Genomic DNA, 12,164 nt, shown 5'->3' with positions numbered 1-12,164 from the left:
TTGCTTGGCTGGAGTTGCAGGAGAATGCTTGAAGAAGGTGCTGAAATCTCAGAATTGAAGAAAACAAGAGCTTCTAACCCAGCCGCAGGTCACCCTCCTAGGTATCCCATGACTTCCCAAGTTGAAATTCACTCAACCAATCAATTCATTAATCTGAAAATGCCAATAACTTACACTACAAGGTTATTGATAGCCAGAAACAAAGGACTTGGACTTAAATAAGGAAAAGTGGTTGCTAAGCAACCCAAACTTACTAGACTAGCACCTAAAAATTAGGATTCCTTATTAGGAAATGACTCTTTCCTAATTTACAACTCAAAAGACTCTTAATAAAAGGAAACAACAACTTACTGAAATCACTAAGACTCCAATTTAGAAAATAAAATCAAAATTAAAAGTCAGAAATAATTCTGAACTAACCCTACTAAATAGACTCAGTTCTAGGGGATAAAATGACCATCTTGCCCCTTGGTCAGGTTCGCCCCCCCCCATTTGTTTGGGCCCTATTTTGTATAGGTTGCCTCCTTCTAGGCTCTTATGGGGCTGCCTGGGGGCTGGATACATCAGTGAAACACGCACTCATCATTTTGAAATCAAAGATGTTTTATTAGCCTTTCTTCTCTATGGAGAACCCTTGTATTTGATCAAGGCAGGTTGGTGCCCAATCCAATAGATCCATCTTACAGTGTGAAACCCGGGTGTTATTTTGTTGTCTTTGTTGTTCTCTCATTTTTGCTATATCATTCCCTCATTTCTCCATCTAGCAATAAGCCCATCTAGTTCTTAATCTTCTATTTCGGTTACTACCTTTACCTTGAAGTACAAATTTGTCCTTATTGTTCTAATGTTACCCTAGAGTTATCATTGTGATAGCTATCTAGATTTCATCTTTGCTTCACATTTGAAATATGTCTCATTCTTAAGTCTATGAAATCTCAATTTCCTTCTTGTGAAAAGATCCTATTTGGTTGCTGTTTTGATCAAGCAAATACAATACTACACTTTTTTGTATCAAAGCTATGACAGGGAGTGAGAATTTTGGACCATCCGGTCCAACTGATCCTATGGCAGTAACCAAAAGCAAGTGGAAGGGAGGCTCTCAGAATGGAGGCTAGAATTGTTGCCTCTAGTCAGGCCCCACATCCTCCACTTGGCATAAGGATCCAAGCTAGCTCACTCTGTAGCTAATTTTCCCACCTAGAGAAATATAGGAAGAGAGCCCTAAAGGATTCTCGTTGTGCAACCAACCTTTGAAAAGCACTTGTGGAGTTATTTCACTAGAGAACAACCTATGTTCAATAGGCATGCTGGTGACTCTCAAAAGGTTAAGCTTGAACCCAAGGAATACTCGGGTAAGCATGATCCTCAAGTGTTTTATGATTGGTTGGCTGCGATGGATGATTATTTTGATTGGTATGAACTATTAGAGGCACAAAAGATGAAGCTAGCACATACCAAGCTAGTTGGAGTTGCATGTGAATGGTAGACAACTCGTGAATATGAGTTAGGGGAACATGGTAGAGCTCCTACTACGTGGGAGGAGATGAAGGAAGATTTGAGAGACAAGTATTTGTCATCTACTTTTCAATTGCAACTACAAGACAAGTTAAGTTGTCTTCGTCAAGGGAACTTGTCAGTTGCAAAATATATGGAGCAATTTAACTCCCTTTCTTCTCGTACAGGAATTAGAGAGAAAGAGATCAAAATCTTGTTACCTTTTAGATTGGGCTTACGGCTTGAAATCAATCGGGCCATTGGCATTGTGGACTTGGAGAATATTCAAGATTGCTTCGAGAAGGCCTACGTGCTAAAGAATTATTGGCATCTAATAGCAAGAGGTTTGGATACTAAGCTGGGGAGGTTAGACGGAATTTTCCATCACCAAAACCTACTACAACAACCCCTACTCAACCCACATTTCCTACTCGATAAGATAAGGGCAAGGCTCTTATAACTAGTGGCAGCCAAACACAATGTTTTCATTGTCAAGAGGTTGGACATTATGTTAAATATTGTTCACACTCTCAAAAGATTAATGTTGTTGTTGAAGTTGAAAAGACAACAAAGGAATAAGATCCTGATCTATTCGCATACCCGCTTGATGATGGTGACCATGACGGAGCTGCATATGATGATGATACCAACGGCGGTGATGCTTATGACATTCATATAGTAAGCTGCATCTTGGTGGCTGAAACCAAAGGAGACGATTGAAGGCGCAATTGTATCTTCTACAACCGTATGAAGTTAGGAGATAATACCGCTTTAGTGATAGTTGACAGTGGGAGCTGAGTCAACATTACTTCAAACACCTTTGTGAAGGAATTTCAACTTGAAGGTGGAAAAACACCCTCAACCATATTGGGTGTCCTTGTTAAATGCGAATACTTTAGAGGTAAATCAACGTTGTTTTGTACCACTAAAGCTCCACAGGTATGAGGAAGAGGTATGGTGCATATAATCCATATGCATCTTACTGATGTTCTATTTGGTTGACGATGGATGTATGTTAATGATGTTATGGTTGTGGGAAAGAAAAACCAATGTGTATTAAGTTTAAAGGACTTCACATTGTCCTTCATCCAGTCAATGTCCCAGTTGAAATGCATCAATGGAGGTCCTTGAGGACCAACCAAAAGGGCACCAATGAAGCATAGAAGGTGCTGTCTATTCTGCCAAAGAAATTGTTGGCTGTTCCTCACAAGGAGTTCATCCACACTGGCCATGATACATGGCTGGTATTGGCTCTTGTTACAAGGGAAGTTACCCCTCAACCTGAAGTGGCATTCCCTCCAGCCATCAAAGAGTAACTTTCTAATTTTTCTAATGTGGTTCCTGATGAGCTACCTCCTATGTGTGATATTCAACACACCATTGATTTGGTACCCCGTTCGGTGTTACCAACTTATCGGCTTATTGCCTCAGCCTAACAAAGCACAATGAACTCAAACGACAAGTGGATGAGTTACTACACAAAGGATTCATTCAAGAGAGCTCTATGTGTTGTACTAGCATTGCTCAATCCAAAGAAGGATGGCTCATTGCGTATGTGTGTGGACAATAGAGCAATCAAGAAGATTACAGTCAATTACATGTTTCCTATACCGCAGCTTGATGATACATTAGACATGCTATCTGGGGCTAAGATCTTTTCTAAATTGGACCTCAAAAGCAGCTATTATCATATTTGTGTTTAGCCTAGAGACGAATGGAAGACTACCATCAAGACCAAGGATAGACTATTCAAATGGAAAGTCATACCTTTTGGTTTGACGAATGCACCAGCACATTCATGAGTGTTATGACACAGGTACTTCATCATTTTATTGGTCGTATACTTTGATGATATATTGATCTATAGCAAGCATTTGGATGATCACATTGATCACCTACGTCAAGTCTTGAGAGTGCTTCGCACTGTAAAGCTATATGTCAATCTCTAGAAATGCTCCTTTATGCTGCCAAGGGTTGTGTTCCTTGGTTTTCTAATCTCATCACAGGGGGGTTGAAGCTGATCTAGAGAAGATGAAAAGCATAACCGATTGGCCTACCCCAAAAACAATCATTGAAGTATGTAGTTTCCATGGACTTGCATTGTCTTACGTGAGATTCATTCGGAACTTTAGTGGAGTCATGGCATCTATTAGTGAATGTTTGAAGCAAGGAAAAGGCGAGTTCAAATTGATAGTAGTAGCAACCAAAGCCTTTCGTCTTATCAAGTAAAAGATGATAGAGGCTCCAATACTTCACCTACCAGATTTTGATCGTATATTTGAGGTAGCAACTGATGCCTCACATTTAGTCTGGGAGGTGTATTGATGCAAGGAGAGCATCCTATTGCTTTCAACTTTCTATGGTGAGAAGTTCAATGATGCCAAATGACGCTACTCAACATATGATTTGGAGCTTTATGATGTCGTCCAAGTGTTATGCCATTGGAGACATTGTCTCATCGGGCAAGGAGTTCATTCTCTATACAGATTATAAGGCCCTCAAGCATCTCCACTCACAGAAGTCGATTAGCAACAGGCACGCCAAATGGGTTGCTTATCTACAAGAGTTTGTTTTTGCAATAAAGTACAAGGTTGGAAAGGAGAATACAACGGCTGATGCATTGAGCCAAAAAGTATTTACTCTTAACACATTCTTAGCACATGCAATTAGCATTAATCGGGATACGTGATGAGTATGCATCTAACGAAGATTTCAGTGTGCCGTATAAGGATTTTCAGCAAGGCAGGCATCATAAGTACTCACTACACTATGGGTATTTGTTTTTGGGAACTTAGTTTTGCATTCCAAATTCTTCTCTATGACATCACATCATATGGGAGTTGCATGGCGGAGGTTTGGGAGGTCATTTCAGCAAGGAGAAGACCATCATACATGTTACTAATCGGTATTATTGACCTCATATTCCAAAAGATGTTGATCACCAAATCAAAGAGATGTTGAGTTTGTCAGCTAGCCAAAGGAACCAAGCAAAATGTAGTCTGTACTCACCATTACCAGTTCCTCATGCACCTTGGATTGGTTTTAGTATGGATTTCATACTTGGGCTACCCTTAACAAAAAAGCGATGCGACTCCATCATGGTTGTAGTTGATCAATTCTCAAAGATGGCTCACTTTATACCATATTGCAAGACCTTCGATGCATCTCATATTTCAATGATGTTCTTTAAGAAGGTTGTACATTTACATGGGCTACCAAATAGCATTGTCTCGGACTATGACGTCAAGTTCATGAGCTACTTCTGGAAGACATTATGGCTAAAAACTAACACAAAGTTATAATTTTCAACCACATTCCATCCACAAGCTGACGGACAGATGGAGGTGGTGAATCGAAGCTTGGGAAATTTATTGAGGTGCTTAATTTGTGATTATGAGAAGACTTCCATACTTGACATAGCTGAGTTTGCTTACAATTGCTCAGTTAATCGTACAATAGGTTGTACGTCATTTGAGATTCTAGTTGGAGTTCAACCCGACGATCTATAGATCTCATCCCATTACCACCATAAGCACGCATGAGTATTGGGGCTGATGAGTTTTTGCGCCATATCACAGAGGTACATGCTAATGGTCGTCGAGAATAGCTCTTAACAATGATTTCTACAAGGCTACAGGTGATCGTCATCAACAATATGTGGAGTTTCAACCGGGAGACATTGTGATGCTTCGTGTCAATCCAAAAAGGTTCCAACATGGACTTAACAACAAACTCATCCAAAGAAGATGGGTCCCTACAAGGTTCTGAAACGTATTGAACCAAATGCTTACGTGCTCGAGTTACTAAAAGAAATGAACATAAGCAATGTCTTCAATGTGGCTGACTTGCATCTTTATGTAGGACGTCACTCTGATGATGGAGACACTGAACAAATGTTAAGGTTGCTCAAACTTAAGCTACCAATCGATGACATCATTGAGGAGGTTTTGGATGACTCTTACAAAACCACTCGTCGTGGCATTGGATACCATGCTTTCCTCGTCAAATGGAAGAATTGTTTACAACATGATATTACTTGGATTCATGTTGACGATTTCAGGAAACTCAATCCCGATTTATATGAGTATTACATGTCCACCAGGGAGAGTTGATGCAAAATTGAAGACATATATAATAAAGAAAAGCCCAATGGGTTGGGCCCATCAAAGGCCTAAGGATATGACCCAAATGTGTCTATGGCTTTCATGGGCTAGGATTGTTTTAGTTGATTAAAGTCAACACACATGTTATGACTTTCATGGGCTAGACTTAAGCCCAATTCTAGTCCTTGAGATTTTCATCAAAGTCAATAAAAAGGGCTATAGTTTGAAAATAAGGAACTTTTGACAAGAGGGGTTTTCCTTTGTCAAGAGTTAGGTAGTGGTTGGATGTTGCACTCAATGTTTATGTCTCTTTAGAAAGGCTATATAAAGGGACTTATGTAAGAGGGTGGAACATACACTTGTCATTTTGAAATCAAAGTTGCTTTATTAGCCTTTCTTCTCCATGGAAAACCCTTGCGTTTGATCAAGGTAGGTTGTTGTCCGATCCAATCGATCCACCTTATGTTTGTGAAGCTTGGGTGTTATTTTGTTGTCTTTGTTCTCTCATTTCTGCAATATCATTCCTTCATTTCTCCATCTAGCAATAAGCCCATCTAGTTCTTAATCTTCTATTTTGGTTACTACTCTTACCTTAAAGTACAAATCTGTCCCTATTGTTCTGATGTTATCCTAAAGTTATCATTGTGATAGCTATCTAGATTTCATCTTTGCTTCACACCTAAAATATGTCTAATTCTTAAGTCTGTGAAATCTGAATTTCCTCCCTGTGAGAAGATCCTATTTGGTTACTGTTTTGATTGAGCAAATGCAATACGACATTACTAACTGAAAATGTACTAACATTTGGTGTATAGAGACTAGAGAGCATATCTGGATAAACTGAAAGAACAACAATATCAACAACAAGGCTTATGCCAACTAAATGGAGATGGCTCACGTCAGAATAAACTATTTTGTCAAATCATGTGCACAAGTGGTTGAAACTCTAAATTTTCATCAAATATGGCTTTGGACTGAAAATTAGGTTAATTCATAAAACCTTTTTTTTTTTTTTTTTTTTTTTTTTTTTGGGGGGGGGGGGTGGGAAGAATCCAATCACTGGGCTAATAATCAATTGGTATTGCTTGCATTAAGTTGTATATGTTGTGAAAAGCAGTTCAGTGGTGGCGCATTTTAGCTGCATGAGCGTTTAGAATTGGTGAATCTCCAATGAATTACTTTTGTCAGTTCCCCTTGCAATTTCAAAACCTGGTGGTTGGATTCACTTAAAAACATTTCGCTCACATTTCAAAGGGATGTCTTGTGACTGTGACCTATTGGATCTTTGATGCTCGTTTTTCATTGATGCTTCAAGATATCTACTAAGGTTTTTTCTTCTCCCATATAACTGAATCTTCCAGGATAAAAAATCTATCTGTCTGAAGTGATTTTGGTTCCACTTGAAATGAAAATGTCAAGGACTCGCTTTGTTGGCCATCTTGGCATCTAAGTGCCTTGATGACTGGTGACTTTTGGGTGGATGTTTTGGTTGCCTTTGTGTCCATGCTCCCTTCAATATCTGGGTTCAACTAGATGTTGCTTCGCCTTACAACTATGATTTCAATGCTTATTCCATTATCTGTCCAAATGGAGCTAATTCCTTTGTATATGAGCTATTAGTTCTTTGATGTCATAATGTTTATCACTGCTTGAGATTTGAAACTTGAAGGTTTCTTCTCCTGTAATGTTGAATTGTATTTTGTGAGAGCGGGCTCCCACTCTGTTCTTTCTTTTTGGTAGCTCTATTATTTGCTGTCTTTATTTTCCTCCTAAAAATATTGATTTGTTTCCCACAGGTCAAGCATACTACTACAACAAAAAGACACAGATTTCACAGTGGGAGCGGCCAGGTTCCTCAGAGCTGGTCTCTTCACAACAGACAGATAAGATGCATTATAGCAATGGGGACAATCAGCCGTCCATGACAAAGAAATGCGCAGGATGTCACGGATGGGGACTTGGGCTTGTCCAGCCATGGGGTTATTGCAACCACTGTACAAGGTTCTTCCGAGTTGATGCTTCTCATTTATTACAGCTATGGATTTGATGGACATAAATTGAAATATTGTTGTTGTACTTTTTTGGGGGTAGCTGGGTGGGGATTAAATCTCACTGTTACACTCTACCATATGCTAGAATTATGAAGTTGCTTGTAGAGCAATTGATGCAACTCCCAAATTGAGGGCAAAAATTACAGGATCACTTCAATTGAACCAGCAGTAAATTCAGGCTTTAAACACCCTCCGATTAGGTCTTCCAGGGCAAATCAGAGGTGGACAGCAGCTGATTAGGGTTAGATGCACCCTTGCAGCAAGGGTTTCTAGAGGTCTAGGGGAACTTAGGGTTGGTGAGGAAGAAGAATAGGGTTCAGCCAGTAGGTCTAGGGTTAGGGTTTTGATAAAATGAGGTGTGAGTTCTGTTGTTTAATGTTCAGATGTGATTCCTAAACTAGGTTTGTGAAATTAAGCTTTTGTAAATTCTAGGGTTTTAGGGTTTGAATGAAACAGATGAAGTTTGGTTTTCATTTGGTTTTCCAGAGTTTTGGGAGAAAGGAAAAGACTGAGATGGGAGATCGAAGGTAGAGAAGAGGAAGGAGAATTTGGTTCCCAAAGGGAGTAAGCGTTGAGTCAAGAGTTTAGGAGATCTAGGGGTTTAGAGTTGGGAAAATTCTGGGTTTTAACAATCTGGAAAATTCCTAGGCTGCCGCAAGGAGAAAAGAAGAAGAAGAAACAGAAGAGAGAGGGGCTGAAGATTGCTAGGGAATGAGGAGAATGGGGTAGGAGAGGGGCTTACGATAGGGGTTGGTGCTGGGGTTGAAGAAATCAGGCTTTGGGGATGGGGGAGAGTGGCTGTGTATGGGGGGAGGGAGAAGGGAGGGAGTGGGGCTCTTTATATTTGTAGGAGAAGACAGGTGCTTAAATGACATTCAAATCTGCAGAATTTGTAAAAACAAAGCAACCCCAAGTTTTCCCTCCTAGGGAAAACCCATGACTCCACTCATTATCCTTCAGTTCAAATTTTATTGATCATCAACTGATTTGTCTACAAGGGAATGGCTCTTTTTGTAGCCTCTACAATGAAAGATTTCCTACTAGGACTCAAAAAGACAGGGAATTCTAATTGGAATAGAACTCATACTCACACTAGGACTCAACTAGAAAGCAAATTAAAGAAAGAATGTGTTGTAAAGGACTCCAAATGAATAAGAATTGTAGAATTAAGTAAAAACTCCTAACTTAAGAAGGAATCTAATTTGAATTAGGGTTCCACTTGACACTCCTCCTTGGATTGGGACTCTAAACAAGGATTCAAATAACAAAGTAAAAGTAGATTTGGACTCCTAAAATTGTGCTGTGTCTAACCGGACCTGGCGGGTGGCAAAATGACCAAATTGCACCCCATGTGGTTCTGCCTTCCTGTAGGCCACAAGGTTTTGGGCAGCTGTCCTTTCCTTACTTTTTGGCTCTGGGGGCTTCTCTTGAGAGTGGGGGCGGGGGGTCATGGTTACATGAGCAATAATGCAGGGGTAACCTTGTTCTATTTCACCTGGATTGCATGTTTTGCGTATGTGTTGAACTTTGTGTTTGGGTATAGGGAATAGGGATGCCTGTAGTAGAGAAAAACCACTGGGACAGAGGGTCAAAATTTTTGATGAAACACCTTTTGATTTAGACTTCATCCGGAGGGGTTGGTTAGCCAAAATTGACGATTTCTTAACTTTCCAGTGACTCAGTCACATGCATTGGGTTATTTTATCTCGTTGTCCTTTAATATCCATCAGTATCCTATGCGGACTGGCAATGAAAGAAAATTTTCTAGAATGGAATAGGTTAAATAAATGAATGCAGTACATTGTCACAAACCACAGGAAAAGCGAGGGGGAGGGTGAATCAAAGAGATTCAAAAAATCCCAGCATCAGCAAGGTCAAGCATAACCTGATTTAGTTCCTCTAACCAATCCTGTTTCTTACTCTTAAAGAGTATTATGAGTTTAGTTCCTTGGGAGAGAGTCTTACACTAAAAAAGGGAGTACCCAATGCTTTAGGTTCCTGCCAATGTATGCTGCCTTACATGCCTGCTTTCACAGAGAAGCTGATTTCAGTCTAAAAAATGTGACCACTTGGTCACAATGGAGCAACCTTACCATGCCAAGGCCCACCCCCTTAATTATGGGGTTTAGGTTACCACCAGTATGGCTACAACTGAGGCAAAATGTGAGTCCAAATAAAGGGTTTGGCATTAGTCAAAAGTCCAAAACATAGGGTTTCAGAGCCTATAAATCCAAACACAAAGAAGAAAATCCACGCAGGCAAGGTGAAGGGAGACATACTTAATAAGTATATTAATTTTCTTCAATTGAAATTGAGTTACCATCGGAAGATTCTAAAAACTTAGTTAGAACTATTTAACCAGAGGCATTTATTTACCATTAAACCAGCAAAGGACTCTACTGACTGAAACAATAACAAAAAGAATTAGTCATACGGTGTTCTCCTTCAGCTGGTAGCTGATGCGAACTTGAATTATTTATGGTTAGAACTTCTGACCAGCTTCTACTGGGCAAAGTGGAAAGCTGGAGAATCTGGAGAGAGAAACACCTCCATTGGTTTGTGTTAAGTACCTGAATGCAGTAGCTTAACAATGGTGGAATGACACAAGGAAATAATAGTAATAATAAACTTTAATCGAATGCTGAACCAAAAACAGAGCACACTACCAGCAGTAGGTGTACCTACGGCTACCCGAGAGCAATAGCCCTCACCCTTACTTCCCCAATAACTCAAAAAGCATAAAACTAACCTACTCTTCCTTCCAAATATTAATAGTAATTACTTGCCTACAATATCCCTCAATAGAATCATCCAAAATCTAATTCTATAAAGGCAATCTGAATCTTTGAATCTCACAACCGTTTCCTTCCCATCTTGTCTAGATCTTGTGGATCCCCTTGCCATGCTTACGTGTATAGACTCGTGAAACAAGGGGCTTATCAGTTTGCAGCTACCACCTCAGATACAGTCCAATGAATCCCCTTCTCCAATCAAATGACCCCTTTTGTCTTAATGTGCATCTGTGGTCTTCCCTGAGGCTCCTGCTGCATGATTTTAGGGCCTGTTTGGTTACATGAATCAATTCATGAATGCGAGATTTATGCCCGTTTGGTTGTGAAAATCCCTAGATTCATGAAATCTAGAGATTCATCTTTTTACACTAAAAACATGAATTTGTAAATTTATGAGTATGGGGTGAAATCCAGTAGTGGATTTCACCCCTACTATAAAAGCGCTAGACATTTGCGCATTCACAAAAATCACATCAACCAAACAGTTAATTTTATGAATTATGACTCCATAGATTTGAAATCTCTAGATATTTGAAATCTACAGACTCATGTAACCAAAGTACCAAATAGGCCCTTACTAAACCTCATGACCAGATTTGGTAGACAACGACCTATTTGAGCTCCTTGTGAAACTTGATCAGATTGATCCACCCTCTTTGAGTCTTTGGTTCCTATTTTATATCAGTGTTGCGGTTTATGAAATTGATTGTTTATTGTGAATCTTTATAAGGGGCACAAATTTCATAGTCCGGATTGATGCTAAGGCGGCACAGGCAAACAATCAATTGAACCCAACCTTAGAAAATTTTTAGGCATGTAACAAGGATTGTTGGTTGGAGAAATCTCCCAGGGATGTCTCTTGAGTCTCTTGACCTAGGGCTGGCTGAACTGGTGGTGCAGCATGCAGGCAATACATCAAATTCCCTTCCAAAGTTTAACTTTAGACTTGAGGCTTAGAGAAAAGAAGGGGGAGGAAATGGACTCTGTTTTGTAATAGACTTGTAATATCAATCTAACTACAAAATGTAAGCTCCCATGAGTGCTCAATAATTTCTGATAGTACAAAAAGTGGACTTGGACTTGAAGTAGAACTGGCTATTTAAATGAGAAATTCCACTGGTAATCAACACCCTCTATCTTCTTCTTCTTCTTCTTTTTTTTCTTTCCCGTTGTTGGTGTGGTCATATCAGCACCCCTATCAATAGATTTGCCATAACTCCCCCAGTAAAGATTGGAACTTGAAGATCTTGGTCTCATTGGATAGGTAACTGCATAGCCTATTGAACAACTTCATTGTGACACAAAATAAAGCAGTTTGACCTAGGGGTGTCAATAAAACCCTGTTGACCCGGGCCGGCTCAAACCTGCCCTGAGCCCGTCCCGATCTCAGCCCCGTCTGATTCAGCCCGAAGGATGGGCTAGGGTTGCAAAATAGTTGACCCTGCTATGGTTGGGTTGGGATTGGTTTCAGCCCTTGGCCCAACCTGACACTAGGTGAGTTCATTTAATTTAAAACTTTTATAATAGCTTTAAACTTTGAACATTTGATTCTTTGACAAGTAACAATCTTGTCAATTTAAGTAATATTCAGTATGCCTTTTGGGTATCCATTGGTTTTTGGTAAACAATCTAAAGAATCCTTCTACCATAAATGTCTCACAAATCTCACAATCCCTAATCATGTTGCTCTTCTTGTCTCTTGATCTTTTCGAATCCATCATACC

At 39.7% G+C, this 12,164-nt stretch overlaps 1 protein-coding gene across 1 annotated transcript in view; it reads left to right on the top strand.

Moving 5' to 3' along the window:
- The window catches only part of LOC149024599 (WW domain-containing protein), a 39,335-nt gene that overhangs the window by 14,492 nt on the left and 12,679 nt on the right, over positions 1-12,164 (top strand). Inside the window, exon 10 of the mRNA XM_089144824.1 lies at positions 7,394-7,598. Coding sequence (XP_089000950.1) covers positions 7,394-7,598 — 205 coding nt within the window. The remainder of the gene's footprint in view (positions 1-7,393; positions 7,599-12,164) is intronic.

This window comes from Hakea prostrata, chromosome 2 (assembly GCF_041222555.1).
Source record: "Hakea prostrata isolate BN-2017 chromosome 2, UWA_Hpros_2, whole genome shotgun sequence".
NCBI classification, from domain to species: domain Eukaryota; kingdom Viridiplantae; phylum Streptophyta; class Magnoliopsida; order Proteales; family Proteaceae; genus Hakea; species Hakea prostrata.
This window is presented reverse-complemented; position numbering and strand designations above follow the sequence as displayed.